Source organism: Amphiprion ocellaris, chromosome 18 (genome assembly GCF_022539595.1).
Source record: "Amphiprion ocellaris isolate individual 3 ecotype Okinawa chromosome 18, ASM2253959v1, whole genome shotgun sequence".
Lineage (NCBI taxonomy): Eukaryota > Metazoa > Chordata > Actinopteri > Pomacentridae > Amphiprion > Amphiprion ocellaris.
In genome coordinates this window covers 25151258-25177536 of record NC_072783.1, presented here as the reverse complement: position 1 = coordinate 25177536, position 26279 = coordinate 25151258, and the positions used below count along the sequence as shown (strand labels likewise).

Here is a 26279-nt window from a genome sequence, read left to right as displayed (position 1 = left end):
GTTGGAGATCTATTGTCACAAAGATGAGAGCGTGACTGCTTTTCTGAGCTCATGAAAAACTGACTTTTTGGTTCTGAATGTGAAGTCACACTTAAAACATACGATGATCTGAATATGATGCATGCATGGCTGTAGACAGAACTACCGAACAGTATATAAAGTATAGCTCAACTTGAAATATCTACAGTAGCAAATTGCAACATCCATCGATCCATCATCTATACGTCGCTTAAGTGGAGGCTGGAGAATATGCCAACTGACTTAGGGCAAACGCAGAGGACACCCTGGACAGGTCACCGGCCTATCACAGGGCTACACATAGAGACAAACGAGCACACTCACATTCACACCTGCGGATAATTTAGAATCACCAATTAACTTCAGCATGTTTTTGGATTGTGGGAGGAAGCTGGAGTAGCTGGAGAAAACCCACGTATGCACAAGGGAGAACACGTGAACTCCATGCAGAAAGATCCCAGACTGGGACACAAACCAGGAATCTTGTAGCGACAGTGCTAACCACCGAGCCATTGTGGAGTCCGCCAAATTGCAACATGCAGATAACACTGACAGGAACCATTTTACTCACTTTGCTTTCATGATTACATACTCATGAGTACTTTTTGCTGAAAACTTGCAGGACTTCTACTTCTAGTGGAATATTTTCATGATGTGGTATTACTACTAAACCAATAGTGTTTTCTCTTTCACGTCTCTGTCATGTTTTGGGGGTAAAAACCACATCTATCTTCCCAAAGTGTCTGCGTCCGGAAGCTTCAGCAGAGTGACGTGGTGGTTTGACATGCGCAGTGAACTCTGACTCGGACAAGATCAAAGTTCATTTACACCGAAGACATTTTTGTTTTGTTTTTAAAAATTATAATAAATATTGTAATTTAAAAGAGAAGCAGAAATAAACATGTTTTCAGCCTGGTACAAACATACCTCTGGTCTCTGTAGCTGATTTACCTATTAATGACACCTGTACAAGGGATGTTTTTTTATTTAACTCACTGGTTTAAAGTTATGCATAATTAAGGGTGTGGCTACTTTGAGTAAGAAGTAAATGTTGTTGAAGGACAGTCCGTGGTCTGCCTCAGCTTTACTTACACTTCACCTCTTCATTTATTTTTAGATTAGCCAGGAGTTAGGAGGAGTCAGGTACTACCTAAATGCTTGACATTTGTGGCTTTCAATAAAACGTCTAAACTTCTGGATGCATTATGAAGAAATTTTGCACAAGCATTTATGTTGCCCCCATATGAGCTGTAATCAGTTTGCTGATATGCTCAGTGCCAACATTATCATAACTTTAACATATACTTTGGTTTATGATTGAATTCCTGCAAAATAGTTGACATTTCGTGAATTTAGGTTGAAACTTGTGCAAAGAATTACAGAGCTGCTGTGCAGATTACAAGATTTTTATCCATCCATCATTTGAATCCATAGTGCCAGCAACAGCCACAGTAAAGGCCGAACAACATTAATCATGGTTTGTGGTGAGTTCAATTAAAGCGAGCAAATTATCGACTTGCTTCAGTCTTGAAGTTGAACTTGAGGTATGAAACCAATTTGCAGCAATAACCACTGACCCCAAATGACTAAAATTATGCAGATGACCCAAATCACTGTCATCTGAAACCATATCACACTGCCTATCACCATCAAATGGGCTTCTGACAAACATATGGACCTTGTCAATTCGGCACTCACATACAGCCTCATTTCAGCATGAGGTCAGTAGGCAGTCGTGTGGAACACTAAAACCTTTGTCCACGTTCACACATTTGCTCCATATATACTCGGGCCTGTTTTTGAACCCTTAGTTTGAACCCTCTGCTATCAGCCCCCTGGGAAGTGAGTGACAGCTTTTATATGCCATAACATATGTAACTGATATGAATTAATGTGACTCATCCAGAAATGACACATCAGTTTCCAAAAAATTGTTTCAGCAACGTCCCTCGGTGTCGAAAGCAGCTTTTATTTTTCTTTTATTCCAAAAAGCCTCTTTGACATCAACACAAGTTCATTTTCATCATCTTTGGACCATTCAGCTGCTAATCAAGCAAAAGTCACATTCGACAGAGCCAAATGAATTCACCAAAATCCACCAAAGTCATCACAAATGTTGTTTTCATGGACCATTTCACAGCCATTTACTAGTCAATCACATTGTCGGCCGGTCTTCTTGTCGCAGCCCTGAGCGGTCTGTTCCCTGAGTGACAACATGTTCTGGTCGCATGGAGTGTATTGAGGCAGAAACGGTCTCTTTTTCTGCCAGTTAACATTCACTGGTGCATCGTTTCCAAGAAAAACGGTCACATCAATCAAATTCAGAGTAGCAGCTTGTTGCCGTTGTTGGAGCTATCTTCGCTAACAGCTGTGCCATGTAAGTGCAGCACCCCATCACTGACACCACTGACTGTGGACTGTAGTTTGGCCTTTAGTTGTTATCATTTCTTTCACATGTTGTTGTGCAGGAGGGGGATGATGAGATAAGCCTGTGTGATTCTTTGAGGTTTCCAAAGTGGAAATGTAAAACCTCTCCAAATCACTATGTATACTGTATGTAAAGTTTCCACTTTTGCTCATATCAACCTGGGTTGAAAAAAACCTTGGGGGGGGGGGGCTCTGCACAATTTGTAGTACATGAGGCAATCAGGGAATACTGTAATACTGGAGCAAAACACAGGAACTCTGGGCAAAATGAGTCATTTGTTATGATCAAAATCATTTTAAGGTGTAATTTCTAGTAAAATATCTCAAGAAAACACAATTAATCCTGTCTTCTGTGACTTTTTTCCCGCTGTAAATGACGCAAAATATGTGTTTGAAAGACAAACAATGAGGTTCTGCATATACTGGTGGGGGGGGCATGGATTTTAACAGAGCGGAGGGGGTTTCCAAAGTCAAAGACGGTTGGGAACCAATGGTTTATATGACAGTATAATCATGGTCATATGGCTGTGACCTCCCAAAGGGATTCAAAGGTTATCCATGATTCACTCAGATAATGAGCCTCATCACTTAGGCTGTCACCCACGTTCCTTTGAGGCCCGGGCTAATATTTGCAGCCAGCAAAGCATTAAGGAGCTACATGAGTTGCAATCCCATGCAACACTGACCAGTGTGATACATTACTGCAATGCAATGAATAATTAGCTAATTATTTAGCATAATGCTGAAGTTCACTGTACTGTGTGTGATCTGGAGAAGGCAAAGAGAAGCTAAACGCTGTGAACTGAACCACTTTAAACTCACTGTTGCCAATTCCCACCTAATTTAAATACATCTAAAGGAATTTTCCTGAAAGTGCATCATAGCTATCATTAATGACTGTTTGCTTAAGGGATCAAGAAAAGGCTGCAGCAACAAGAGGGATTTCATTTGGCCTGGTCTTGAATTCATCATCCTTCAACATTTCAAATACTTCTGAAATGAAAATCAATCATATTTGCTTCCTGAGTAATGAACATCATCAAAAAAATACAAAAAAAAAACAAACTACTGTCCAAATAATTGCATAGGACAACTCTAGCAATGCAAAAACTAAATAAATGTAGCAGGTACTGACTGAAAGGATTTTAATTTCAGCATGTGACTATAAACAAAGTATCTCTAACTTTATGACATCCACAAACAAGCTTTCATTAGCTTTGGCAGGACAGCTGGCTCCTTTTGGCTGGGAATCTTTACCTGTACAGTATGCATTGCGGATGGCTCTTTGGTGCCGTCTTTTGCTATTTTCTCCCTGAGGTCTTAAGTAATGTTGCTTAGAGGCAGTCAGGGCAGAGTGCCACCTGTCCAGGTAGGTGCACTCTGCAGGGACACAGTCTACGGTATGAAGGGTCAGAACCAGCACAACTGAACAGCAGAGGCTCCTGTTGAAGGCCACAGTGACGGCCCCAAGGGCTGTAGGAAGGAAACAGGTGGTTGACCTCCTGCACTGTGCTGGAGCATCCAAGTCCCAGACTGCAAAATGGAAAACAGTGATAGTTTTATTTGCATAGAGTGCATCTGTGAATTTACCGGAGCATCTTTTAGCATTTGTTTAACATTTAGGACCACTGGATTCAGCAAGAGCACCAACTTCTCAGACCAAAACAAACGAGGAAATGAGTAGACTCATGAGGAACATAAAATGCATGGTGGGGAAACAGATACACAAAGACTGAAGCAGAATGGACAAAGCAAAGCAGTGGAGATCCGTAAAACAGCAGAGAAAACTTTCACACTGAGCTGAAATGAAAGTGCATATAAGTTAGCTAAGGTAACGTTAGTGCATGCGAGTTCCTCCCTTTGAAATTGCTTGCCCTCCTGGCACTAATAATACGACCTAGGGGTGCAAACTGAACACTGGATTGCACTTTCACTTTTATAATGCAGTGTGGGAGGTCACTCTTGGCCTGTTTGAGCTCAAGGAGGGCACACAGTTTCAAAGGGAGGGACTCACATGCACTAACATTTAAGCATGGCCAAACCAGCAATCAAAAACATAGAAAAGAAAAACTCATTATAACACAAATGGTGGGAGAGTGACTTTACTCTGCCTCTGTTTTTGCTGAAAGTCACTTGCTGCTCTATCAGTGCTATATTTATGTTCAGATCTTGCATTCTGCACCTTTAACCACCAACGCTCCTAACTAGGACCCTGAAGTCTAAGACAATATGCTGTTTATATCTTCTCCTTGGTCTCTCTCCAGATGGGAACATGCATGGCGTATAATGTGTCTGCAGTGGATGTATGCTGACTTCTCACCTGATAAACGCAGAAAGAGTGTTGAGGTGGTGAAACAGAGCGGGCTCGCACAAGAGGGAGGAGCGTCGACACACACTCACACAGGACTGGCCCAGTGGACCCAGGTGCACCTTGAGAGCACTTTCTGGTGGCCAAGTCGGGGCAGATTTACTGCAGAAGTTCTTGAGCAATTTATCAGAAAAAAGAAAGTCAACCATAATGAGAGTTTGAACTGAATCGTTTCACTTATACCTAAGGAGTACAGCAGATTGTAAATGCCTTGAGTCAGATATGTTACTTTTATCTTCATCTATTACATACTGTACACATTTACCTTTTGGAATAAAGAATTCTAAGACTCCAATTGCTGCAAAGTTAATTTAGAATAAAGGTGTAGTCCAGGATTAGCATTCATCATACTATTTTAGAGGTTGATAACACATTTCATAAAATGCTAATATCAGACTATTGCACTGGTAAAACTTTACAATACACACTTCATTGCAGTTTGCATAAAACGTGACTCTAATTTAGTAGGGAGCACCAAGTCGGTAATATTATGCCAGCTTTCCCTAGTTCTCTGTACCTGGTGAGTGATGTAACCATGAACCCGCTCCAACATTCCCACACAAGTGAACTCTTGAGGAGTGAAAGACTTCACCTGCAAAAACATACACAAACACTTTTATTCAGTGCTACTGTAAGTAGAATCTGGGGAAAATGAGGTGTGTGTCTGCATTTATACAGTTGAGTTGTAATTCTGTTTGTTCAGTGGAATCTACCTCGGTGCTTAGAATAGCTCCGACTGCCTCCCGTATTTCGGTGCTATTGGTCACATCCACGCTCCACACATACGGTTTACCAATGAACTCTTCAGCATAAGGGTGCTGTGAGGAGATCTAAGACCCAAATGTATTTGCAGTAATTCAGAATGCACATTCAATAATATCTTAAAGTAACAATGTTTCTAATGTACAACATTTATTTTTAATTCCCATGCAGTTTTTTTTCAGTTTAAGGAGTCGCCTACCTGTCTCGTTGTGGGCTTCCCCTTGTAGAAGTCGTTGTTCTCTGATGAGTGTGGAGGGTCAAATCGTGGCTGAAGGAAGATGCACCCTAGAGCTATGGCTTCAATAGGAGCTGGACCCTCATAAGGAAAACCAAGACCCACAAACAGCTGCAGTGACAGAGGGAAGACATGGTATTTTCTTAAAGGTCCCATATTGTAGCCCTTTTTCGGCACCTTAATGGAAGTCTTACATGTTTCCAGAAGGATTTTTTTAAGCTAAAAATACTGCAAAGATGGTTCCTTTCACCATGACTGCATAACCCCTGTTTTTACTACTGCTCTAAACAGGCAGATTCAGTGTCTGTTGCTTTAAATGCAGGTAAGCTGCTGAAGTACACGCCCCCTGCGATTGATAGTGCGGAGCAAAACTGTTGACCACCTTACAGCAGATATCAAAGGGAACCTTCTATTGCTTTTAACTTTCTCTGTGATTGATCATTTTACAAGGAAATATTGACACAATTAGAGCACAACCATTGTTTTAAACTCATGTTTTGCCAGACAACTTTCCAGTTATAAAATTTGTATTTTAGCAGTGCAGAGCAGCAATTAGGGAAATTCTGGCTCTTTAGTCACTGCTAGTTAACATGTAGTTTCAATATGCTGCATTTCATCACCATTTCATGCTCATACTGTTGTCTAACAACAGAAATAGAAAAAAGACATACATTAGAGCAGTTTGCTGGATATGAGGCTGTATTAAAACGCACAGAGAGCAAGAGAGAAGCAAATAGATGTTAAAGGCTGACAGCAAGTGAGTCTATCTTAAGGCAAAATGAAAGCACAGTAACCCACCTGGTCCTTGTTTGTTACTTTAACATCTGTCTTAAAATTTCCATATGGGACCTTTAATGAGGACCTATCATAAAATATGAACAAAATATGCAGTAATAATGATCCACAATTCTCCTCCTTCACATTCTCTGCAAACATTTAAACACAGTTAGTGCATTTCAGTGATTTTCTGGCTTGCCAGTGTTATTCTGTGATTGACTCTTATCTGACCTTAGCTCTGCGGAGAAGTCGTAGGAAGTGTTCCTGAGTCAGCAGTCCGTGATTTCTGATGAAACTGGGTAGATTTGAGGCGTGTCCTGGTGGCTGGTAGACTGTGGCATGAGTCTCCAGTTCCTCGCTGATCACCTTCACATATTCAGATTTACCCTGACAACCACAAACAGAATACTGAGTATGTGGACTTAAGACTTTCATTCACAAAAACTCTACTACTTCTGTAAAATCTTTATTGTGATCTTACAGTAGTTGGTTTTTTGACATGTAAATAACAAACTTGCAGTCCTTCTGCACACATGCTCATTTCTGTTTTGGCCATTATACCTGCCACATGTAGTCCTGTTTTCCATACACGACTGCTATCCTTTCTTTCCTGTAGCTCTCTGGCTCAAGCTCATCCTCCCTCACCTCCTTTCTCACTGCCTCTTCACTCACAAAGCCCAGGAAGGAATTATCAGGAGTATGAGCTGGAAACAACAGAACATATAGAAGTTAGATGATACGTAAAAATAATTAGCAACCATTCTACGAGCAAATTTACGACGAGGGCTAGAACTAAAGTGACAAGCGTGTGCACAATTTGAGTTTTTGTGAGTTTATCTCTTGTAACTTGTGCCGTTAATTTACGGCTTTTTTACCAGACCATGATCAAAGATGGTGAACACCACTGAAGATGACACAAAAAATACACTGAGTGCAGAAAACGCGATTGAGGGATTGCAAAATGACATTTGGCCACCAGTACCGACAACACATACCAAGACTGCAGATGAATAACAGTTTATATTAAAAATGCTGTGAGAGAGGAAAAACATACCGTGCTGTATAAATCATCTCGTAAAGGAAATGAGAACTCTACATATATGAGAGGGCTTAGCTGTTTGGATAGGCAGCTGCCACCCTGCTGCCCTCTGACACCCCGAGGAAGGTGTGAGAGATGAGTATTTACTTTAGTAGGAATGTGCCAGCAAAGGTGTGTGTTCAAGCATTGATTTGAGTTCTGTAACAAGTGTGTGTGTGTGTGTGTGTGTGTGTGTGTGTGTGTGTGTTGTGCTCTCTCCTTCTCAAGGTACTTGTTTAAAAGACTTTTGCCAAATCTCCCTCTTATTCACCCTGGACAGAATTTCCTGCTGGCTCCTTTTCAGCTCCGCTTGTCTCCAACGCCTGTCTAGGTTCACCACTTCACACACCTATCAGATTAGCAGTGACATGCGATGAAACGCTGATGTGATCATGCAGCATCTGGGGCTTTGGGGAAAAGCTAAGAATTGATGAAGTATCTTTAGTTTCTTGGATACAGTTTTTGCAGCTCTGCTCCATCTGCTTGTCTGCTAACTCAGTCCCTCAGTCGACTGTCTTCCTCTGCTGCTTTGCAAAACAGGAGCATAAACACTCGCCCATTCTTTTCTCAAGCTTCTTTCTTTCTTCCTGAGTCTGTCTTTGGTTTTGTTTCCCTTCTTTCTTTTTATCCTTCTCACATCCTCAACTAACAGCCGTCTCTCCCCCCCCCTCAGCAGGACAAATAAACAGTGTTCCAGGCTGAGGGATGAAGAGTGGCTCCCAGCCCAGTGCTTCCAGCTTGTCTCCATCTCCCGGCAGGGTGGGAAAGATGACAGGGAGAGGTGTTGGAATGAAAGCTCTGTCTGGGCACCAAGTTCATTTACGCTCAGCTATTAATCCACTCACTGCGAGGACACTTAGAGGAGTGTATGTGAAAGATTCATATATATGTATAAACAGCCACTATATTAAAACCACAGACAGGTCAAGTGAATAACATCTTGCTACATGTCAACCTTGCAATGTTGGGTTTAGAAGATTGTACTGTAGCAAGATGAGCTTACAATTTAATGCAAGTAAAAGCTCTCTTTTTTTGACACTGCAGTGGTCTCCCCTCAGAAGGACAATGCACCGAGTCACAATGCAAATACACAACTTGAGGAACATGACCAAGAGCCAAGTGTTGACTCGACCTCCAAACTCCATTTGAGCATCAGTGGAGTGTGCCAGAACAAGCTGGGTCCTTAGAGCCCCTCACCCCACCCCACCCCACCCCACCCCACAAGGTGCAGAAATCAGAGGATCTGCTGTCAACATCCAAAAGTCAGACATCACAGGACACCCCAAGAGGTCAAATGTCTGCATTCTAATGGGACATAGCTGTTTCAGACAAGGGGGGCCTACACAACATTAGGCAGGTTGCTTTGATTTTGATTCGTATGTATGTATGCGTATTCTGTGTACTAGACACACATGCATAGGAACACACATTCAAACAGATACAAATTCACACATACACACACTTAGACTTACGGAACATGGTCATGTACTGCAGAGGTTGGAGGCCCCAGCTGCCCCACAGTGTTTTATATCCGTGGCTGCGGGCATAACTCGCCAAGTTGAACACTGGTTCGGTGCCAAATGAGTCCAGGATTCTGAAGTGGCACCTGGATTGAATTTTTGTACTATTTTATTACAACATTTTGTATACATATATAGATAGATAGGCTCATCTACTACCAGTTTATCAAAAAAGCAGTGATCACATGAACACAATTTATTGCAGGTTCAGCTGCTATCATCATGTTATGTCACTTGTCAGGTCTGGAAGTGCTGGACAAAGATTGTGGCCAAAAATGTTGCCTACTTCACATCAAGACGAAAATTACTCTAACACAAGCTTCATAACACCATCACAAAAGGGAGGCATTTTTATGATACAATTCTGAAAATAAGAGAAAATATTTTTTTTTAATATTGGTAGGTATTTTACTTAAGAAAATCATGGAGGTCAAAGCTGCTAAAACCTTTTATCATTAAACCAAACATCTTGATCGCTAAGTAAATAAAATATGCTTCCTGAGATCATTTAGGCATAATTATGTGTTAGAAAACTGTGGTCGTACTGGTAATGCTGGAAAGCGAGTCCCATGGCTCCCTGGAGGTGAGCAAGGCCATGGTAGTCGGTGTAGATGAGGTCGAAGGTGATGGGCCTTTGGATTGGACAACTGCCTCGACCTGGAGCAGCACCTATCAGGCTGGACCGGTCACAGAAAACACACAAAAGGTTCAAGAAAGAGCACTATGAATTCTGTCTGCTTTGCTCACCACTGCGATATAAAGTGACAGACCAGCTGTGTAGATATTATAATAAATAGAGTTGCAAACAAACATGTACACATTGGCTTCATCACCTATGAATACAACAGATATCAGTGTGGCTACACAATCTAATTATCTACTGAAATATCGTCCAAAACAACATAATGGTTCATGGGTCAAGACAGTGGCAGTAACCTATTGAGTTGGCGCTGTGAGGTGCTGAAGGTCACGTTGTGGCCCAGGATTGTCAAACAGGCACTGAGGTCAGCCCATTGGACCAGCTCTCCCAGAGGACCTCCTCTCTCCACCATGGCTTCAAAACGTTGGCCAACACTACCAGCTAGAGCCCCGGGGTAAAGCAGCACCTAAAGGACAGGAGTTTGTAACAACAAGTGACCTGGCAAACACAGCCAAACAAAATGTTGTGTTTTGCTCTAAGTTCTGTAGACTATGATGCAAGGTGTAAAAATCGAATTTACTAACTATTTATTGATATTGTGAGTGTAAAATACCCTAATCTGGGCTGAGATGGTTCTGTTGCTGCTCTGCTTCATTCTCACACCAGCCTGTGTCCACCGTTCAGACATTCTTTCCATTCTGGCCCGGATGAACTTCATTGCCAACCCACTGTTGTTGCTGATCGCCTCATACAGTGGCCTCAGAGTTGTGCGTATCTCAGCCTGTGTGTGATCATCGTGTGAGATCCTAGAAGACTACAACTTGAATTGAATCATTCTACAGTAATAACCAACAACATAATCACAGTCAAGAAGATACCTTTTCTGTATAAGAGGGAGGTTTCTGATGCCAAGGCAGAGCAGTGTGGTTCCTTCCAAGACGAGGGGGGCAGAAGTCTTCTACTTGGCTGAGGTAAGTCAAGATGGAGCAAGTGGTACCATCCACCCCATAAAAGGCATAGCATGGGTCTGATTGCCAGCGAGCCTGAAGGAACTGCCAGAGAAACAGATGTCTGATTAACTCACTATTCCCAAATCCCACTGGCAGGTTTGAAAAGCTTTAACTTTAAAAAAAAAAAAGAAAAAAATTCCATTATTTATCAGAGCCACAACTTTCTGACGGTCCCTGAAGTAATGACATATGAGGAGCAGTTTTATTGGAAAAATGAACTAAAGTATCTGAACTAATCTAAACCAGCGATATTTCATCAAAATAATTTTCTACGTGCCTCATTCAAAAATTAAACATTTACACTACTTAGAATCTGCAAAAACACAATAAACATTCGGGATTTCTCAGCACAACTGAGAAGCTGTTTGTGACTGAGCTGTAACCAACAGTTACATGATAAAAAAACGTAGGGCCTTCTCAACTTAACTGCAGGCTGTGTTTATACAGAGCAGACAGGAAACAAGTATTAAATAAAAAATGTAAGTAGTAAAATATCTTCAACAAGTAGAAACTCCAGTTTTTTCCCAGTGTTGATATTACCCATGGACACTTAGAAAAACTGTATGCATGCCACAGGTACTAAAGGTTTTTTTTTAATTTTTGTAAAGCAAATAAAGAAATTCCACTTGTTTTTTCTTTATATAATGATATGTCATTATAATTTCATAGAGAGTATCATAGAATAGAATACCACCGAGAGTTTTGATTTTTCTCTACTTCTAATCATAGTTGTGCTTTTTCCATTATATATATTGCAGTGAAAAATAAGTCCACAGTGAGTAAAAATGTGACAAGGGCAGAAAACAGAAACTGCTTGAGGGTCAAACTGTTTAAACAACAATCTTTTGGTTACATAAACTAATTCATCACACAGATTAGCTCAGAGACGCTACAATAAAGCACACATACTATAATGTATTTCCACACCCACCTCCAACTCCCTCATATACTTGGAAATACTAAACTTAAAACTTTAAATCAAGGTAAGTACTTCAATACAACCATAACACTGCATATATAGAGCCATGAGGTTTATGCTACCACACACATTTTCACTTCCTCACCTCCACTTTCTGTGCACACACAGGATATGCAGGATCCATTGGCACCTCACACTTCTCAGTGGGCCCTGTGGGTAAGATATTAACCGCCCGTCACACAGTTTTTCTTTGTGTGGCCGCTTTAAATGCATCATTATTTTACAATTCAGTAACAAGAAGTACATTCAACACAGTTAATGAAGAACAGTGGACAATAACTTTGATATACAGCCTCTCGACTGCAATGTGCTCGATGAATAGCAGCTACCAGCGTGGTGTGTAGTGCTGCCGAGCCTGGACAGACTAGAGGCAGTGTGTTCTCAGAGGCCCTTTCCCGTAAGCCCCCCCACCATCTCTAGCCAATGTCAATCAACTGGAATGAACACACACACACCTGACCGACCTGCCTCCTACCAAACATTCCCATTTACAATGCCAGCCCTTGCCAAAACACACAGTCCTTAACTGTGTAAAACAACCTAGTAAAAAGGGGAAAGAGAGAGGGGAAAAAAAGATAAGAAAACTGCAAGCAGTGCAGAGGTGTGAACGGCTAAAAGCAGTGATATGCTATAGGAGCACAGCAAAAAAAAAAGAAAAACAAGTTCTGCAAAAACAAGAGTATGAGTAGACAAGCTGGTGAAAGGACTCCTGGGTAATTCAGTTGTATTTTATGGGTGTGAGGTAATGTGAGAGGAAGAGGGTGAGGGGCGAGCAGGCTGGTGATGGGGAAGTGTGTGTTTGCATGCAGGCGGGTGGCATGTGTGTACATCCTGTATGTGTCTGCATGTTCGCAAGTGTGTATATGCGCACATGCATGGGGTGATGTCTGTGTGGCCCAGACGTTATGAATTCCCTTTTTCAAAAATGGTACGCTTACTCATCTACACACACAAACAAGGCCTCGCGTGCCAGCCAGTGTGCGTAACCCGACTCTCACCTGACACCTCGCAGGAGGGTCGGAGCGTGGACGTAAACTTTTTTCCTCCCGGTTGATCGGCTCTGGCTCTGTGGGACTTGTTAAACCCCTATTCAAGGACTTCATCCCCCATAACCACCTGTACCCACTGCCCTTTAACCCCCCTATTCACACCCTCTATTATCACAGCTTGTTAATTTCACTGTGTGGTTAACCTTTACTAAGGCTATGAACCGTGCTTTTGGCTTGGAGTATCACACTACCACAGCAGGCAACCGCAGAGAAGTTTGCAACCAGTCAATTATAGAAGCTGGCGACATGCAGGGAGGAATATATGGTGTAAGGCGAATGTAAAAGCCCATTCTATCTGCAACAAACCCTAAAATCTTCGCTTAACTTGAAGAATGAGCTGCTTTAAGCAAAAGTGAATTGAAAAATTAACCCCTTGACGCCTGTTTTTTTTTACAATTATATAAAAACTATAATTATTTGCGTTTTTGGCTTTCCAGCTGAGGCTAAATTAAGTGGAGATTGTTAATTTGTCTATTACCCATCGAACAGATATATAATAGTGTTTCCTCTAGGATTTTTTTCAGCAGTGGCGGCAGGCAAACAAATGACACTTGACTGCAAATTTTACTTGTACAACCTATTTATTGAATGGCTTGTTGAAAATGGCTGAATGTAAAAAGAAATAAAATTTGAACAAGCTCATCTGAAAATGCAGTCATCAGTTACATTACAGTGTAGATATTAGCTTAATGCTATCAATAGTTTACTCACATTAGCAACGCTGAGTTGGCACCGGGTCCAATCAACTGAAGCTAACATAACGTTAGCTGGACATCAATATTTTGTGAATGTCTATTTAACTTGTAAAACATATTACGACTTATCTTAAGCTTATAACTTTTCTCCGGTAAGTCGCTGCCCTATTTTCCAATACGACACTCCTCCAACTCTCTGACCTGTTTCCTCGTCGTTGCTTGACGTGACGTCACTTTCAAGGCCGCGCTCTCGCGACATCAACGTCCTATTAACCCGACGTATCAAAGACTCGATACTGATCAAGATATTATCTGTAGTTTACCTTAGTACTCGCGAGTGGCCGACACAGTGCAGAACTCTACTATGAAGGTGGAGACATGCAGCGGTGGTGTATTTGCGACAATAACGGGAAAAAAGAAAGAAATTGGAAGGAGCGGCGGCTAGGATTTAGGAATGGCGGCCCACCACTGCTGAATGAATCTAGAGGAAACACTGTAATAATAATAACAGATATCTAATAATTGAAGTCCCACTCTGACCGGTCCTACGAGAAACCAGTGCTTGCAAAAGGTTCCGAGGCACGTATTGAATATGCACAAAGCGGCATTGGGGGAATGGATATGCTATCTCAGCTGCAGTCTGAAAGAAAGTGATATGATTTCGCGAAAATAGGCGTCAAGGGGTTAAAGCTTAGATCCATTTGTAACTCTCCACTTCTGTCTGCATAAATCTCACTGAACACAGTCTGCTGGTATCAAATTTTTGCAAAAAGAGGCAAATGAAGGTTTTTTTTTTTTTTTTAAAGAAGCTTTTCTTCAAATTATTATGCGTTTTTCATGAAGTTGGAAATGAAAGAAATTTTATTATTATTTTTTTTAGCAGTAAAATTCTTTGTATTCTTTATTTGGTCAGTTCAACTTCTGAGCTAATTTTAGGTATTGACCAACCGATTATGGCTGATTGGCGATGCCAATCAGATTCAGCATTTTTATGGTTATCTGTATCGTTTTTTAAAATTCTCAATAAAGGAAATCAATTAAAAATGGCACTACTTTTTTTCTCTATATGTAGTCATCTGATTGGTTACACATGGCGAATAATACCGTATCAGTTACTGTAGAATAAATGTTGAAAAGTTCTTTTTTGATTAAATATACATTTCACATAAATAAACAAAGCAGTTTGTATTATTCTAAATTTTGACACAAAGATTTTTTTTCATCGCAAATATATATCAGCTCTAAATATCTGCCTCTTTGATCACTAATAATTGATATTAGTATCAAACCTGAAAGAATCTTGTCTGTAGAATCCTAGTTGTTGTCTTTTCTGCACATGCAGCATGTTTAAAACCTCCTGCCAGATTTCCAATAATGCTACAGTGAGGCATCTGTGGGGAACATACCAAAAGCTTCAGCTTAAAGTAGTTCATGTTTCTTGTGCCACTGGGCTCCACCACATACTAAACAGTTGGTGAGGTATTATTTTCATCTGCAATCCTGCTCCTTTTTTTTTCTTATCCAAACATACTTTTGGTGATTGTGGCCAAAGAGTTCAATATGAACTTCATCTGTCCACAACATTTGTGACTTTGATTTGTCCAAATGTTGTTTTACAGTGTTCAGACTTTTGTAATGAGGTTTTAGATACAGTTTATTTCTGAGGATTCTTGTGTGTGCCAAGCTAGCAGGGAATGTTCCGACAACATCCATTAACATCACCTACAAGTTGGAAACAGCATTCTAAAGTTTCAACTTAGTGTTTAAAGAATGTTTTTAAGGATATTTCTTTTTTCAAACAATGTTCCGACAAGATTAAAAGTTAACTAAGGCAGAATATTTTACAGGATGTTTGGAAGAAATTGTCAGGACCACAGATTATGTTACATAATAACAATAGAAAAACATTCTTAAACCAACATTCAGAAAGTTTTCCAGATGTAATTGAAGCTGTAAATGATTTTTCTAAAATCAAATGTTTCCTGTAATGTGATATATTAACATTGGTAGAACTTCATTCCCGCAAAATTTGGATTGTGTTTCAGGGATGTTGTTGAGGTAACACACTGCAGAATGTTCTGCTGTAAAACATACCCACAATGTGTCAATGCAATATTTAGAAAACGTTCTAAGAATGCTAGAGCGTAAATGTCTAACAATGTTACGAGTAAGCATTTATTAAAATGTCTTTAGTTAAGGAGAACCTTTAAGTAGTACATTTTGGGAACTATGAAAAAAAAAAAAACTCCCACTATAGACTTTGCAGAAACCCTTAAAATTTGTGACAGTTCTTCAAAATCTACAAGTTTATTTTACAGATTGCTCCAACCAGATTCTGTACAAAACTATAACTCAGTTCCCCTTGGCGTAATGGTGAAGCCATTAGTGACTCAGCTGCAACCAGTTGTTGGGACTTTTGGCTGAACTGGGCTGAACTGCAGACCGTGTAGTCATATAATATAGTATGATATAAGCAGTAGAACATCTATTGAATGCAGAGTCGCCATTCTTATTTCCAGTTCTGGTCGCACCTGTTGGCATCTAAAAAATATTGCACATGCTGATTCCCATTTTTAAAAAATAATTCTTGTAATATAAAAGCTGAACTATCAATCTTTGTTCTCACTTATATAACAAATACATTCTAGCTGGGTTCGCTTTCTCTTTCTGTCCAGCAGAAGTCCAGATTTGTCTTCCAGATCTTGTCTTGACTACCACATTTCCTAATGACATTTGACACAGTGGAAATTGCAAGTTGGAAGACCCTTTTTTTTTAGACCCTACATGCTTTGCAGGCAATTGCTTCATTTTCACATCCTCATTCAGCTGCTTAGAGGAGCCAACAGTTACCACAAAGTTTGAAGAGTCAGAGTTTCTCAGCTCTGAAACTGTCATCAGCTGACAGTTCCTAATGATAAGCATTGGTGCATCTTCAGTGCAATAATACTTTTAAGGTCAATTTAAATATCTGATTGATGAAAGGGGTGTATTTGCTTATTTTTATTTCAAAAACTAAAATATATTTGCTGAAGGGTGCCCAAATCCCAAAAAGTTTTTACCTACAGAAAACAAAAAATCCAAACTAAAGAGTGAAACAGAAAAAAGTTTCACCTTTTTCATTTCCTTCATATCATGCATCAGGTTTGGTAATTACTGAGTAATAAATTTAAAATTCCTCTGAAATAAACAGGCTAATCCAAAACAACGGTAACAGTTTTGAAAATGTGTACTCTAAGATGGAATACCACAGTTGTTTTCACCATTTACTCATTTAATCTGATGTCATGAGTCCTCCTGGACAAATCAAATGAATCCTAACGAGGTAAAATCAATCTAGATCCTCAAAGAGTAACAGCACATGTCAGTTAAGACAAATTGCATCTGATCAAAGTCTGAGCTTCACCTGCGTGTGGTCTCTGGTCGTCATGTGGTGATGGTGTTTGAGGCTGATGGTGATGGTGGTGATGACGGCTGAGCTGATCAAGGGTCTGGGACACTCTCTTCAGCTCCCTTTCTACCAGGTGGGCCAAGCCTTGCTGGTCCTGTCTAAAGCTGGAAGACAAACAGAAACCCACATGTACCCACACTCTGTAGTGTATACACAAATACTTATGACATGAAATTGTATCTGTATTCTACCATCTGAACCAAAAAATGAGCCAGCTGGTTTGAAAGGCATGAAAACATTTTTGAAAATTACAGTTTATCATAGAATGGAAGTGTAAAATCAGAGACAATCAACAGATTTTGAATTCAAACTACAACTCTATAAAGGATCATGAACATGTCATCTGTAAAACTCAGTTCCATCAGGAAAATTAATCAAAGCTAACTTTCAGTTCATGATATTTCTTCAAAATCACTCAATTCTACATGTTTTGCTGTTTGCTTTAATTAGATTCTGGACAAAAACAAAAACAAAATCAGTTCTTCTTGGTGCACTGGTGAAGCCATTAGTGACTCAGTTGCTACCAGGTGTTGGGATTTTTGGCTAAACTGGGCTGAACTGCAGGCTGTGTAGCAATATAATATAGGAGTGTAAGCAGTATATTATCTATTGAATGCAGAATCCCTTTCTTTTCAGTTTTGTTAGCACCTGTAGATAATTATAAAATACAGCACATGTTGATTCCATTTTTTATATATATTAAATAAAGAAATTCAACTTACTTTTTTCTTTTTTTTATGATTTATGGCATTATAACTTTGTTCCATTACTCAAGGTGTTTTTGAGTTTTTTCTACTTCAAGCCATGGTTACCCTGTTTCCATACACGTGCAGATCCTTTAGTTCAGATCCACATATGGTAAAACAGCACAGACTGAATACCTCTGCAGTATCAAGCTGAGATCATTTCTGGTCAGCTGGGTGAAATCTCTCTCTTTGCTCAGCCTCTGCACCTGAGTACTCAGAGCCTCCAAGCGAAGAGCCAATCTTCGAAAACCAAGACCACGCTGACCTGTGACACAAAATATGATATATATTGTATGTTATACCTCCTATCAGAATGTTCTAGTAACAATAATGTAGTCCTGAGATAGAACTCTGTATCATGAAACAGCAGCTCTATGTTCTTAACGTGATCTGCGACAAATGAAGCAGTGATTTTGGTTATGCATATTTTTCAAAATCTCCATGTAATTATTTCTAGTGAGGTGGATTTCCATGGACGACGATTTTACAAAAGATAGAGATGGCAGTGAGTCATAATTGCTGACAACCAAATATTTATAAGTGTAACTGGACCTTTGCGGTCATGTCGCGTTGCTTTGAAGGTTTCCAAAGGGCCCACACACGCGCTCATATAGACATGCTGTATGCATCTGTTTTTCTGAGTGTTTCCACCTTCACGGTTGGAGGTAAGCTCATAATGCTGACCTCATATGTTGTGGAAAAGTCAATTAAAGGTCATATTTCAACATGTTCTCCTAAATGAGGTGAAGCATTGTTTAGTCGGTGTGCATCCATTGACCCAGTGGTTCCTGTCCACTCTGGCTTTTAAAAAAAAAACCTGCAACGTGCCTCCTCATGACATGAATTTTGAGCATTTCAAACAAAAAGCAGTTTTTCCTCAACCAGAAAACCGGGGGGAAATCCTAATTGTATGTTAGAAATCTTATTCTGTTATTGATCTTTTGACCCTTCAGATTTATCTTAGGTTGGAAACCACTGTTAAAATTTCAGAAAAATGAGACTTGAAACACACAAGAAGTACAATGACAATAAATTATTATTGTTTTTTACAGAAACAAATAAAACTTAAATATGAAACCTCTCTTTTGTTTACTCTGTTGGACTGACTATGAATCAGCAGCGGTCACGGTTAAGGCCTCATGCGTTTTTAAAGTCTGCTGGTAAAGGTTAAAGGGTTTATTTGGGAAGGCAGATTGAGGATGTCTTGACTGAATCATTTGTATATGAAGGTGGGATGAGTGTTTAAAGAGGTGTGCTGGCAGTGGATGGGGAATATTGAGTGTTATATTGGATGCTGTCAGGATTAGAATCTCCCTGGAGATGGAGTGTTTAATACACCATAAAATCCAACAGAAAGGTGATGTCATTTCAACGCTGTTTGCTCAGCTGACTGTCAACATATCACCACCTACAGGGGTCCACAGGGGCACAGGGGCAATGAAAGATGAATGGGAGAGAAGATGTGCGATCCTGCAACAAGTTACTATATGTGATTACTACACGAGTACACCATGCCAAACCTTGTTAAGTTGCCTATGTGCAGCTTATAAATCTATATGTTCGGGTATGCATGCATGAATGTATGCTCACCATTAACTTGCAAGTCATAGGCATAGTTGGAAACATCATTGTTTGTGCTCTTTTCAAAATCAAAACAGCCACATGGAATTTAAAGGTTTATGTAGATAGTTATTCATAACAGGAAGTAATAATAGTCTACTGATATACATTGCCTTGGTGTAAGAGTAAACGCATTTCTTTTTGATCATGAAAAAATGCCAGTGTAATTAGCTTTGGTCATCATTGCATAACAATTCCTTCGATTTCTTTATTAAAAAAAAAAAAAAAAAAAAAAAAAAAAAAAAAAAAAGCAGGTTACACAGGGATCATGAGTGAACGGCCCTTTTCAAGTCCAGCCACAAATACTTGATTGCACTGACGTCTGGACTCTGACTTGGCCACATTCACCGTATTGTCTTTATCCCATTTCTGTGTAGGTTTGGCTGTATGCTTTGGGTCATTGTCTTCACATTTTTTTCTTAAAATCTTCCCCCAAGTCACAGTTCTCAGCTACATCATATGTCCTCCAGGATTTCCCAATACTTTGCTGCATTCATTTTACCTTCCACCTTCCAGGGCCTGCTGTAAAGAAGCATCGCCACATCATGATGTTTGTGATGATGTGTAGTGTTTGGTGTCCACCAAACATGGTATCTAGTCTGACAGGCAAAAAGTTACATTTTGGTCTCATCAGAGATTCTTTTTAACTGTGGTTTTCTTTTTGCAACTCTCCTATGAGGCTTTGACTGGTGAAGAACAGGCAACAGTTGTATGTACAGTCTTTCCCATGTCCGTCATTGAAATTTATAACTTCTTCAGAGGAGTCATAGGCCTCTTGGTGGCCTCCCTCACCAGTCTCTTTCTAGTAACTCAGGTTTTTGAGCACCACCCGTTCTAGCCAGATTTGCACATTTGTCATAGGTGAATACTTTTTCTGCATGTTAACCCTTTGACGTGCAACATGGGTCAAAAGTGACCCAAATCCAAAGGAAAATGGATATCTACAGACCCACATTGTGCATCAAAGTGTTTAGAAAATGGCTTTTTGTGGTATAAGTTTTCTGAAAATTAGTATTTACATATGTAAATGAGGTATAAATATACATTATACATGCGCTAATTTGCATCAATGTCCAAAAGACCAATAAAACAAATTCTAAATATGTTTTCTGGATGTCTTCTTTCAATGAGACTGAAAAAAGACATATTATGGAGCCAAAATTTCAAAATTGACCAATGCATGTGGAAGAAAAAAAACAAAAAAACAAACAAACAAAAAAGATGTCTCGTCTTAATTGTGTGCGCTCGACAACAGCCTCTCATGTTTTCCAACACAACCACTGCTGGGTCGCTCTCTGTACACAAGTTGTGGTGGGTCCTGCAGAGCACAAAGCAATTGTGGCCGAGCGTGTCTGTGACTGAGATGCACCGGTGGGTTACATGTCTGCTAAAAACAATTTTCCTGGAATCTGAGACGAAAAGGATTGGAATGTTTGGACAAAATGTCATCTTCTGTTACCACATTCTGAAACTGATTCACTGGTAGCCACGTCGTCCAAGTTTTGAGTTTGCTCTGTCTCAAGTTAAAGCTGTGTATCTGATTATTAAACATCACAAGAGAGTTATTTTTATCTACTGTGGAATTATATGTTAGGCAAAAATGGGTTTCTATATATGGGATCACCCAGTTTTATATACCCAACTTTTGTATCTGATAAACATTTTTGTCAGGGTTAAGACTTTTGACAAAAGCACCAAAATAGACTACTGAACTGTAAACAAAGACCTCTTGAGCACTGAGTCTGTTAGCAAACGGCACAGAAGCACTGCCAAAATATGCTAATTTAATCATCGGGAGACTAAAAAACAAAAAATATCTCCAGAGTAGACTGTTGACAATATTTGTCTCTTCCGTGTAAACCAAAAAGAAAGCTTTTGCCCAAACCACCTTGTCCACTCCCCCTTAAATGCCCTCCTTTAGAGAAACAGTTTAGCAAGACAAATGAGCTTGGGTACATCTTGGTCACAAACCCACAACTGTCAGACACAAGGCAGGACCCACCGCGAATTGTGTACAAATATTCATCTAACACCAGGAAAATGGTCAGATCAGGTCTTAATCCCTGGACACAAAGAGCAGTTCTGCTTAGTGTCTACTGTTGCATATTTTGACTTGAAATTTACAATCAGTGTTGCCTAAAACTGTGGTACATGAATATATATATTTCACCCTTTTTGGCTATTAAAAAAGCTTTAATTCCAAAAAAAATACACATCTAAACTAAACTGTGTGTGTTTGAATGTTACCCTGCTCCTCAGGTGATCTACCAGCAGGTTCATCCCTCGTCATCTCAAGTGGCACCCAGAGGCTCTGCAGCAGAAGGGTGACCACAGAAAGGCACAGACAGAGCACCAGGCAACCACTAGAGGGCACAATACACAGAGAAAACCCTTCATATGCTGGAGGAAAAAAGACAGCAACCCAACAACCCTGTCACATGGACTCAAGCACCCCACGGCACCGTCATGTCCCAAATCTGCACAGATGCTGGTCTTGCCATCACCGACGCTTTGTAGCGCACCGTCTTAAACTCAAGGATCAAGAAGAAGAAAAAAACTTTTCAATGCCAACTACAGCAAAAGAAAAGTCCAGAGCAAATTTAATCCTCTGGGGTGTTGAAATTAGGCAGCAGTGACTTCCTTTCATCTGTTTTCTTGTTATTTTTATTTCAATTCATAGTTATAACACAAATGACAAATGAAAGCTAAATTAAGTGTTTTATAATGTTCAGTCTGTGTCATCTAACCTTGAAAAAGCGAAAAAGGTGAGCTCCTAAAAGCCATGCTGTAGTTTCAACACTGTTTTACAATAATTTTTTGCTTCTTCATTATTTTTAGCTTACAATTTCAACATAAATTTGTTTCAACTAAGAGGGACTACATGAAAACGTACAGGTATCAAATTCTAATTTCTTTTTCTCAAATCCACTGAGCTGCAGTTTTTCCATGTGACTCCTAATGACTTAAAAATCACAAAGATACACAAAGAAAGGGTCTGAAAAGGGAACATCAGCACCAGTTTTTGCAACAGGGCAAAGCACTCTAAATGTGTGATGGTTATATTTCTTATGCATGTACTGGACATGACATAAAAGGCTGCTTTATCATTTGTGCCATAACCGACCAGGTTAAATCTCTCTTTATAGATTTGATTTTAATAGTAGCCTTGACGCAATAAAAACTCACAATCTGGCTGTGCATCTCACTAAATACATTCAGAGAATGTGGAACTAAATTTTTCCATGACTTCAAGTGAAGAGACCCTGGTGTGTCAAAACAAGCATCTAAAGCGTGATGTGCCGTTATAGCATGCTGCTCACATAGGCTCTGAACTTCAGGTTAACTGGGGCAGAGAGAGTCATCATTTCTCTCACACTTTCATCAGGCCAGTAAACCCATCAGGCCTTTACCCAAAGCAACACAGCACAGCCAGGCTCAAGTACATGTAAAAACATGTTCAAGGATCTCCCAGTGCCTATAAAGCCCCAGATCCAGATCAAGATAAAATTATTTCCATTCACTCGTATTAGTCTGCATTTCATCAAAGTTGTCAGAGCACTCATCGCTACATCTCTTGTCTTTGGGTGACGACACATACTGCATGGAAAAGTGCAGACAGGTGACAAATTAAAGGAAAAACCTGAACTCTTGCAGTGTGGAGGGGACCTGGCTGCTCCGTTAAACAGAGCTCTCTGCCATCATCATCAAAACACCAAAACAGGGAACATCTTTCAGAAGAATGGAGCTTCGCCAATCCAGTAAAGTTCCAGAGTCTTGCAGAATCAATCAAAAAGAAGCGTTGAGTCAGATTTGGTGCCATGTGGTGGCCCTACAACTTACTAAGACACTTTACGTTGCTTATTCCTTAAATTTGTCACCCATCTGCAGGCATAAAGGTGCACCGGAGAACTCATGCTAAAACAGCTTACTATATGGTAGTTGGGCTGAGGTTGTATGTCAGGGAGATCCCATGCCATGTTAAAGGAAAAATCTTTCAATTATTTGATATGCTGTGCTTTAAAAATGAAAATGACAATTTCACTGTTAAAGTTCACATGAATAGATAAGGTTAGGTGTATTGGTATGTTTCTACCGACATTTTTGCTTATTCTTGGCTGCTAACTAGTCATCTAACGAAGCCGAGTCTTACCTGCGAGGCCGCAGTGCAACACGCATGGCCCTCTGTTTACAGGGTGTAGGATCTCACTGTCAAAACATTAAAAATATCAGTAAACTCAACATGCTGGGCAGTAATTGTAAAGCTATGTGTTGGGCAGCGTAAAACTGCACTGCTCTATTGTTACAGTTGTATTCCCCATTCTCTTACTTGGGCTTAAGCACCAGTGATTCATTGTAGCTTCTTTTCAAATTGCAAATGAATGGTCACACGTTCCACATGAACTGCATCAATAATGTTTGCAGGCATAAATAGATGTCAGAGTAATGCTATTGCCAGCATGACTGGCCATGAAAGCCTTTTCAGTCGGTACTCTTTCTGTGTTTGTGTTTGAACATGTTCATTACACTGAAAAAAACACCAAACAGAAATATAACAAAACTGCTGTCACCAACCTGTTGTTGTGTGAAACAGGCACAGAGATGTGTCAACAAAACAAGCCAGCACACGTACAACTCACACACACACACATCCTCACCTCCTTGGGTCGTCATCCCAATCCACAGGCAACCATCAGGCCTGTTTCCAAAACACAAAAACTTGAAAAAGGAAATAAAGTTGGGGCTGGGAAGTATCTTGCCTCCTTTTTTATCTCTTTTCGCTCTCTTTCCCTCCTTCTCTGGCCCAGCCTTTTCTCTCTCGCAGGGCCTATGGGTAGGCATCCTGTGGTTGTCAAGGTAACCTGACTCCCCTTTAAAGAAAACAATACCCAGAGTGCTACTTAGGCCTTTCACAGATACAATGGAGCCCACGCTATTGGGTGACAGTTTCTTTCAGTCTCACTAGCTAGACTTAAGCTGTGGTTGTGAATTGATACTCAAGCAGGGAGCTCATTTAAATAGCTTAACTGGTGCAAACCTTTGGCACTGAAAATAATGATACAGACACGAGACGGAAGAAACTTAATGACAGTAATAATAGTAATGATACTGAGAGACAAAAAGAAAATGCCCTGTGTAAAGTGTATGAAGAACAAATACAGAAAACGTTGTAATTCCGTCTTATTGTGCTTCTTACTTGCAGTTCTCAAACAATTCTGACAGAAATCAATCTACAGTATATATGAATATCTTTTTTGGTTGAATACATAGTAAATACTACAAGGTAAGCATGTGAGAGAGAAATTACATGAACTTATCTAAAGGTCTCATTAACTGAAGGACAAGTATGTTTTGCAAAGACTTGGTAGCAAGTATTTTTTGTCAAATTACGTATCTTACAATTTAATGTGCAATATATGTAATATGGGGTTGTGTTTTGCTTCAAAAGCAGCTATACATGTGCAGCACTTGAGTCTAAGACATATTTTCCCATGGCGAGAATGAAGCATATATGTTGTATTGTCTCATCTCATATCATACTCTATTGTTTTATTTCATATTGCATCTTACTGTATCATTTCATATCATGTCATACTGTATTGTACTGTAGTGTGTCATACTGCATCATGTCATATCATACCGTATAATATCTTATTGTATTGCATCCTATCGCTCCATATCATACCAGATTGTACCATTCTGTTATGATCCTGCTCCAGCCCCTGCCCTTCTTCCTCCGTTCTTCCTTCTCCCTCCTTCTCCCTGTCTTTGTTGCTATTATGGGTATGTGAGAGCCATCAATAGCACCCACACACTGTGGGAGCCCCCACCTGTTTTCAATGTGGACAGCCATTTCTCTGAACCTCTCTTCGTTGGGGTACCGGATTTGTTCTGGCACCAGCAACATTTCTGCCGCAGCACAAAAATCCTGCACACACCTGCACACGTCGTGTTGCTAACTCCAAAGAGATGACCAATACTTCTGTAATCCGAGCCAGTGGCAAGCTTCCACAGTGCAATAGCTACTCTCTTCTTTAGGGGCACACAGTCTCTGTAAGTGGTGTTTTGTCGCTCCATAACCGGACGCAATTTGACGCACAGGAAGTCCATCGTCTCTTCAGATATCCTGAAGTTCTGCACCCACTGCACGTTTGTGAAGCCAGGAACAATGAAATCCCATCACTGGGAGGCTCGGTTGAACGCCCAGACAGACGGTTTGCGGCGATAATTTTGCAACAAGAGAGCCATCTGAAACACATACACAGCATACATATTTTAATACCTAATAGCAGAAAGTTGCGGCCATTACAGGGTTGTATACGGGACTGATATACAATAACTGTAGCGATGGAGCATTAGCATTAGCTTACCCTCATACGTCGTCGAGCTCGTACCCTCTCCTCGGCATGATACTGCTGTATCGCCTCCCAAACTCTCCTGTGTGTCTCCTTAGTCTTTCGCCTCGCCGCCCTTAGCTTTCTCCTCACCGCCCTCAGCCTTTTCTGACTCTGTTCTCTCACTCTGGATGTGACAAAAAGCCTCAGAGCCAGCAGCAGGTATACCACAGCCCCGATGTTCTCCATTGCTCTGTTGCGCTTGCGTCGCACACAAATGACGTTAGGGCCGTTCGGCCGCCGTGCAATGACGACTCCACCCACGATGAGGCTGTATGGAAAAACAAGTAAACCGAGACGAGCTGAGTCAAATACTATAGTGGCGAACCGTATCGCGTCGAGTAGATGCTTGTGGAATCGCGGCTTTGGAACCTCAGCCGAGGAGGTACGGAAAATCGTGCCTGATACCATGCACTAATCCATATGGAAACGCACGCAAACAAAGACGAGCCGAGCCGCGCCGAGTAGGTGAGAGCCGAGCCGCGCCGAGTAGGTGCTTGTGGAATCGCGGTTAT

General features: G+C 40.4%; 1 protein-coding gene across 1 annotated transcript; it reads right to left on the bottom strand.

Annotated features, from left to right (window-relative positions):
* Positions 1-1967: 1967 nt before the first annotated feature.
* On the bottom strand, positions 1968-26004 carry LOC111588195 (alpha-1,6-mannosylglycoprotein 6-beta-N-acetylglucosaminyltransferase B-like). The gene is made up of 19 exons (XM_055004299.1): positions 25741-26004; positions 24028-25618; positions 23523-23578; positions 21620-21735; positions 17888-18017; positions 16962-17110; positions 11900-11964; positions 10704-10877; positions 10439-10606; positions 10122-10291; positions 9731-9862; positions 9138-9271; positions 7149-7291; positions 6819-6974; positions 5775-5921; positions 5527-5643; positions 5331-5405; positions 4766-4926; positions 1968-3978 (listed from the first exon to the last, which is right to left on the bottom strand). The coding sequence occupies exons 3-19, from the start codon at positions 23546-23548 to the stop codon at positions 3780-3782; spliced, it is 2262 nt and encodes a 753-aa protein (XP_054860274.1). The 5' UTR covers positions 23549-23578; positions 24028-25618; positions 25741-26004; the 3' UTR covers positions 1968-3779.
* Between the last annotated feature and the right edge of the window lie 275 nt (positions 26005-26279).